At 42.5% G+C, this 7500-nt stretch overlaps 1 protein-coding gene across 1 annotated transcript in view; it reads left to right on the top strand.

Annotated features, from left to right (window-relative positions):
* ccdc85ca (coiled-coil domain containing 85C, a) overlaps positions 1-7500 on the top strand; it is a 50804-nt gene that overhangs the window by 32943 nt on the left and 10361 nt on the right. Inside the window, exon 3 of the mRNA XM_048270791.1 lies at positions 5720-5824. Coding sequence (XP_048126748.1) covers positions 5720-5824 — 105 coding nt within the window. The remainder of the gene's footprint in view (positions 1-5719; positions 5825-7500) is intronic.

Here is a 7500-nt window from a genome sequence, read left to right as displayed (position 1 = left end):
TACTGTAAGAGTGTTTCTCTCTTTTTACGGTAAAAGATGTAACATTGCAATACAAAGGGTCCCACGGTCATGGAAAACCTGGAAAAGTCATGGGGTTTTAAAATTAAATTTTTTCAGGCCTGGAGAAATCATGAAATTCAGTAAATTCATTGAAAGTTTTGAAAAACTCACATAATTTAATCGATTCCTTCATATACATAAAATGGTGGGGGAGAAAACACATCTTATCCAATCTTTTCACTTTTCATAATTGGCCCCAACCTGCACAGTGTACACTGTACGGCGTACAGTAAGCAATGTTGTACTTGTAGGCCGTGAAAAGAGGAAGAGGTGTAGGTGACCTGTAAAGCGTTGCCATCTAACGCTCATGCCCAGAGCTGATGGACTTGTTGGTACCTGCAGTGCAGAGACAACAGGGGGTCAGACCCTACAGATTTACTCCAGACTTATCCTGATAAAGGGTTTACTGTGGTCTTAAGAAGTCTAAAATGTAATAATCAATAATTAATTTTAGGCCTTGAAAAGTCTTATATATTTCTAGAAATTCCATATTAGATCTTAAATTGCATTTAGTTAAGTGTTAAATATGTACATTCTTTTACCAGTTATCTTGATAGAGGCCTCAACCGAATGGCAGATTCACCTTCTTAGATAGACAGCAATAAAACACACACACACACACACACACACACGCACACACACACACACACACGCACACACGCACGCACAAACACACACATTACTGAGGCCATAGTTCAGCTTACATCTCTGAACCCCAATGGTGGATTCACCTCCATAGATGTAGATAGCCTCTGACCCTGGGTCAGATCAGCCTGGGTTCCTGTCAGGGGCAGCTCTGGGTCTCACTGTGTCCCAGACTAAACCAGTGTAGAAAAATAACAGAGCACACCAACAGAGTCAGCATCAGAGTGAGTAAAACAGACATGGAGTCCACAGTTAGAGTTATACCCTCCCCATGGTGGAAGAGCATTCCATCTCCCAGCACAGCTCACTTAGAATATACTGTATGACTTACATGGCTGGGGCGGTAATGAATTCACCATTTATTAATGGCAAAGTCATTAACACACAGCAACACGCACAGCACACACACCACACACACACACTCACACACATACATACACACACACGTGACACAGAATACACACACACAACTTTCGCAACACTAACTAATATGTTTGGCTGACTCTATAAGTCGCTGCCTTGGTAATCCCCTAGAATGTAGTATTATTATGGTCTGTTTGCACACAACAGCACTCATAAGTGCTGATATGGACAGTAAGCTGCAAAAATGGATTTCCATACAAATGGCCCTTTGTGTCTGAGACCCAGTTTGGGAAGAAATCAAAAAATGCCAAGCTCATGTTCTGTGCAGCTCGACACTCAAGCAGATTATACAAACGAGCCTGAAAAACCGGAGGAATAGACACAGATTGGCCTGGTTCCTCACACACACACACACACACGCGGCTCTAAAGACGAACGCAGCCATCGGTGTTGTGTTCACGGTGACACGAAGAGCTGCTGTGATGTTTCAAAAATTGAGCAGAGCCACGGAAGGCGTCCTCAAGGCGGTCATTCCGCGCTGATGAGTGGGGACAGCTGCGCGGCGGCGTTGATGGATGTGTTTTGATGCGGTGCTCTGGAGCGTAAACCCATCCCTCACTTCTGCACCAGACGCTCGTTTGAACTCCTGGCCCTGTGCCATCTCCCTTTCACCTCATGCTGCACGGGGTTGAGTGGGGTGTGTGTGTGTGTGTGTGTGTGTGTGTGTGTGTGTGTGTACAGCGTGTATGTGAGTGTGCAGTGTGTGTGTGAGTGAGCTGAGTGTGTTTGAGTGTGCTGTGTGTGGTTGACTGTGCTGCGTGACTTACTGACAGCACATAGTTGAAGAGGAGAGTGTGAGAAACATGACATGCCATTGTGCTTAATGCCCCCCCATAGGGAAATCATCTCATTTACGTCACTCTAGTAGGAAATAAATACTTCCAAAAATTCTGAGCAGGATATTTAGTTGACGTTGCTTGAATATGTCTGTTGTTGAGGTTGGTTTATTAGGGGAGAATGGATTGATGTTTCTCCACTGCAGGTGCACTTCAGTGAATGAATTCATTTTTTCTTTGAAGCTGAATTTTAGTGGTAGGGACTAAAGCCAACCCCAGCCATGCAGAAAACAATTGGACAGGCTTACAAAGTGACGATGTCTGTTTTGAGTGTGTTGTATTGGAGTAGTCTTTGCATCAGGCCCGGTTCTAGCCTGCTGTACATTTGGATGGGCTGGTAGACATTTTGGAAATTTTATTTAAACATAGCAAAGTGGTCAATTTGGATCAAAATGGACATAAACACAAAACACAAACACAAAAAAAATCGTTACTACCTAGCTTGAGTTGCTACAGCCAACAGCCACGGGTATGCAGTATTTCTGATAATAAGCATTTCAAATACAAAATAGTATGTTGTCATTTGTATTTTATTTTGTTGAAGAAATATTTGGGAAATATTTTAGGTAAAACCAATAGCCTGCTTTTGGTAATGCAAGAACATCATAAAAGTGCAAAACTATGAATGCAGCATCTGTCTGGTGCTGACTTGTAATTTGCCCAGAGTTGTTGTGATCAGAATATTGAGATTCAGGAAGATGATTTAGTGCACACTTAGTAACGTGTAGGTTTCTCACACACAAACCAACCTCAAATTTATTGAGAACTTTAATCATCAGTTTCTTTTCTTTAATTATCCAATTGGAATACGTTGAACCGGTTATGTGGTTGCCCTGCAACAAGTAGCTCCATGGATCGCCTAAAGCAACACGAGGAAAAAATTATTTAATTAATAATTTGCCCAGACTTATTGTGATCATAATATTGAGATTCAGGAAGATGAGCCAGTGCAAGATGAGTAACTTATAAGTTGCTCACACACATGCACTGACGATGTCAGAGACTTTGAACCGCTTGACAAGTTCAGTTGTGACTTTTTGAGTGCATCTCTCATACGGTATTTAGGCTATGAGATGTAACAGGCAGGTCAGCATATTGATTTGTTGACTGTGTGCAGGTTATGGCATATCTCGGAGGCAGAGAAAAGTTGTTTCTCTCAAACACTGTCCACTTAATCAGTTGTCAACTTAATCAAAGAGTCAGTGCAGTGATGAAGGAATAGATTAAATAGACATATATGGAAGGTTTGCAAAGTGATATATTGCTCAATGAGTATTTTATGTTTTAGTACTTTCAAAATACAAAAATACAGTATTTTAGTTTGATACATGGTATGGCTATGTATTTTGGAATTTATTTTGATACACTTAAAATTAGGGTATGTTATACTTTATTTTAAAATGCATTTTGATATACCCCCCCCATAGGGTATCCCTGTAGCTGCCTGGCTGTTCTAGCTCTTGGCTGCAGCAACTCAAGCTTGGTAGCACTGATTTGTTATCAGGGTTTTTTCTCGTACCGACAACACTCAGTGACTTTGAGAAAGAGAGATTTATGTGACAAATGGCCAGCATGTTCCTTTAAGGCATTAGGAGGGGGGGTTAGCTCGCACATCTACATAGCCCTACTGCACAGAGTACCAGCTGGCTACTATTACACTCAACACCAACTCATCCACATCCAAGCTGAGTTTGAGACTGCACACTGCACAGATGCACAACTGAAAACAAATTCTTGCCTTTGTTTGAGTGGGCAAGACACAATGCTTGGGTGGGCTTAGCATGTGGGCTTAGCATGCATGCAAGTGCATGTGCCTATGTGTTTGTATGTATGCATGAATGTGTGTGTGTGTATTCAGATATGTGTGTGTGTGTGTGTGTGTGTGTGTGTGTGTGTGTGTGTGTGTGTGTGTGTGTGTGTGTGTATGTAAAAGTCTAAGTCCAGCCAAATCACACATTTCATCAGAATCATGCAAGGGAGGGGTGTGATTTGATTGGCTGTCAGCAATCAGCCAAAAACACCATAAATATGGACTCGACCTGGAAGTGATCTGTATCAGACAGCCACACATGCACAAACAGTAACTAGTCGTTATGGCTTATTCTAAGCAACATGATTAAAAGACTAAATCACGGAATTTGTTTGTTTACATGGTGCGCCATGCTAAAAATAAGGCACTGGGAAAAAGGTGTCCATAGAGTAGCACAGTCTGTTAGTGTTGATGCAGGAGCTGGAGTCTTATTCCTGTTGAATAAAACATGAGATGGGGAGTTTAGAGCTGGAGCCTTAATGAACCATGTAAAGTCAGGTGTGGACTTGTCCTGTTGACATACCGTCAATCCAACTTCATAGTGACTTTTCCTTATAACTTGGTAAATAGAGAACAATTTGATACTAACAACACTGTAATTACTGTCAAATGCTTTTTCATCACTGTGGAATGTACAATGACAGACATATAAGCTCCCAGATGCTGTGTGCACCTCAGTTTTGGCACACAAGTTCATGTCATGTCATGACTCCTGACAGTAAAATATTGTTGTTACTGGAGGTAATCCTGTCTGTCTTAACATAAGTGTAACCATGAGCAGAGTTAAAGAAGATGGTGTTAGATGGAGATGTGTATGTTTGGTGTTGATAACTTCCTACATTATTAATCCTTCTTTGTGCTGCAGAGTTCAGGATGATTTGTTATGTTCTCATGTTCCTTTGAAGTCAGAGTTGACTATAGGTTCATCTGACATGTTCAGTCTCTTCCTGGGTGGTGGAGAAAGCGTACTCTCTGCTCGTCTTAGTGACATATGCTGCAGTCAGAATCATAAATGCTAAATGCTACTCCTCTACACCTGAGCACTCAAAGCACTATTTCATGCCTCACATTTACCCATTCACACACACACTCACTCTTACACTCATGGCAGAGGCTACCATTAAAGGTTCAGCCTGCACAGTGGGATCAGTTTGGGGTTCAGTGTCTTGCTCAAGGACACTTCGACAGCATCAGGAGGAGCCAGGCTCTAACCCGACGACTCCTCAACATGCTGAGCTACCACTGCCCCTTATACGCAGCACTGCTCACTGCAGTCTCCTAATGGACTCTCCCAATTTGCCTGCCATGCTGACTCCACTCTTGCCACCTTTGTATCTACGTGTAACTTGCGTTGTGTTGAACCGCACGGCTCAGCCATGCACTCGCCCAGACTCGCGAAACCGCAAACAGCAGCACCTCGGATCGGGAGTCGAGCGTACTAGCAATTAAGTCTTAATATGTCGGGAGGGAGGTTTACACAATGCACAAACTGCACGGCTACAGACCAGCTGGCTACCATTAATAATAATAATAATAATAATAATAATAATAATAATAATAATACAAATAAAATGTATTCATATAGCACTTTTCAAGCACAGAGCACAAAGTACATGAGACCTATAGGGGTCTAAGTGATATGATTGGCTGATCTTAGGACCAGTTTTATTGGTGGTTGAGGTTTCTTTCCCCATTGCCATGTTTAGCTTTAACCCTTGTATTCACATTTTGCACTTTTTCAGACTGTTCGGGTCAAATTGACCCGGGACATTATTTTGGTATTTAAAATCAATAGAAAAATTAAAATTTATATAAAAGTTATTCAATACATATTGTCTTTATCTCAATTCCTAACAGTTTCAACAAGATACCATATGCTATGAATAGTGTTAATTAATCTCTGATGGATAACCTTTAACCATACCCTGTGTTGTTCTGTCTGCAGCAAGGGATCGTGGGAGATCTGAAGACGCTAAAAAAGGGGCTGTCCATTTACCACTCCGAATCCCAGCTGGCCTCTCTCGCCCACTACCAAGAGGCTCTGCAGAACGTACGTACACTCCATCAATGTCCAGCATCTACAAGGACTCAACCCAGGGCCCCTCATTTTGATTTTACAATAATACACCTCCTCTTTGCTTATCCACAGGACACTAACTTTATAAAACAATAATATGTGCAGAAGCCAATTAGTTATATCAATTGCAGTGAAGCTTCTGCTTATAATTAAAAAATAAACCAATCTAAAATAGTATGTTATTCTTAAGTTGCAATGTTATTTGTTTTTAACAGACTGTGTGTAACAACAATAACGCATGCCATGAGTATGTGTATGATCAAAATGGTTTGTTTCTCTGTTTCCGTCCATGTGTTGGGGAACTAGACCCAAGAAGATTAGGGCTTGGTGACCCAGGCATGAAAAGGCACTGGGCTAGGAAGGGTTTAGCTTTGGATCATGGTGCTGTGACAAGATGTAATTTCCTCAGAGTCTCTTTGATTTCTAAATCAAATCATCTACCTTAATCTGCTGCTCCAACCGCTCCAGAGTTTCCCTCCTTCAGTCTGGTCAGGACTTGGCCACAGTAACATGCCCCGGTCACTTTCCCAACATATCAAAGCAATGCGAGGGGCCAACCAGGATGCCTTTTGTATGAAGTACTTTGTTGTTTCAACTTCTTATGTGGGCTTTGTCCACTATGGATGTTGGCTTTGCCTCCTCCAAAGCCTCCTGTGACGCACCTTAACCTACAGGTTTTTATGAGTGTGTGTGAGTGTGTGTGTGTGTGTGATTTATATCATTCGTTCTTTTTTTTTCTTTCTCTTTCTTTTTCTCTCTCTGTCACACACACACACACACACACTGTCTCTCTTTCACGGTTTCACTGTTACCCTCACTTTTACTCTTTCATCTTCATATCTCGCCTCTTGTGAACTCTACAAGCCCCCACCCCTCACTCGACAACCACACGGAGATTCTGTAATGGGCGTGTATGCCGTTCACACATAGGTCCGTATAAGGTCAGTATAAGGTCCGCAGGATAACATCATATCTGAATCATCTGAAGGGTAGGACATCCGTTTGACAAACCTGTGCATATACTCCGGAGGTTATATCTGAAAGCCCTTTCTCTCTCTCTCTCTCTCTCTGTGGGGGGCCATCATTGTTGTGTGGCTGTTCTGTTCTGTTCCGTTCTGTTCCTGCACTGAAAGGTCATCAGCATCACACACTCCAGCTAATCAGGCAGCTTATCAGCCATGCAGAGACACCACACGGCCCTCACAAAGCCTCCCTGGAGCCTCAGCACACAGCTCCTGTTTCCACACACGGGAGAAATCAATTAGAGTGGGACACCACACAGCTCCGCACAAGACGCACACCGTCAAAAGCCTTTGTCGTTATTTATTTATTTGTTTATTTATTTATTATTTATTTTCATCCCCTTCTCTTTTGTCTCATTCATCCGTTCACTTTGCGAGCAGGATGAGCTGATGGCTCAAGACAGTGAAGGCTGCCATTGCTGTTGCTGTCGTCGCTTCTGCTGTCGCCGTCGTTGTCTTTTGGCCCGTGAGCTCATTACCATGGCTTTGAACTTTCACTTCAAACGAGGGCGGTGGATGAGGCTTTAATAAGGCACGGCTGCTCCTCCAGGCTTTTGTGTGAGGCCTGTGACTGTCGTCAAGGGTTACCTGAGTGGTTACGATGTCAAGTGTTGGGGGTTGCCCTCC

This window comes from Alosa alosa, chromosome 19 (genome assembly GCF_017589495.1).
Source record: "Alosa alosa isolate M-15738 ecotype Scorff River chromosome 19, AALO_Geno_1.1, whole genome shotgun sequence".
NCBI classification, from domain to species: domain Eukaryota; kingdom Metazoa; phylum Chordata; class Actinopteri; order Clupeiformes; family Clupeidae; genus Alosa; species Alosa alosa.
This window is presented reverse-complemented; position numbering and strand designations above follow the sequence as displayed.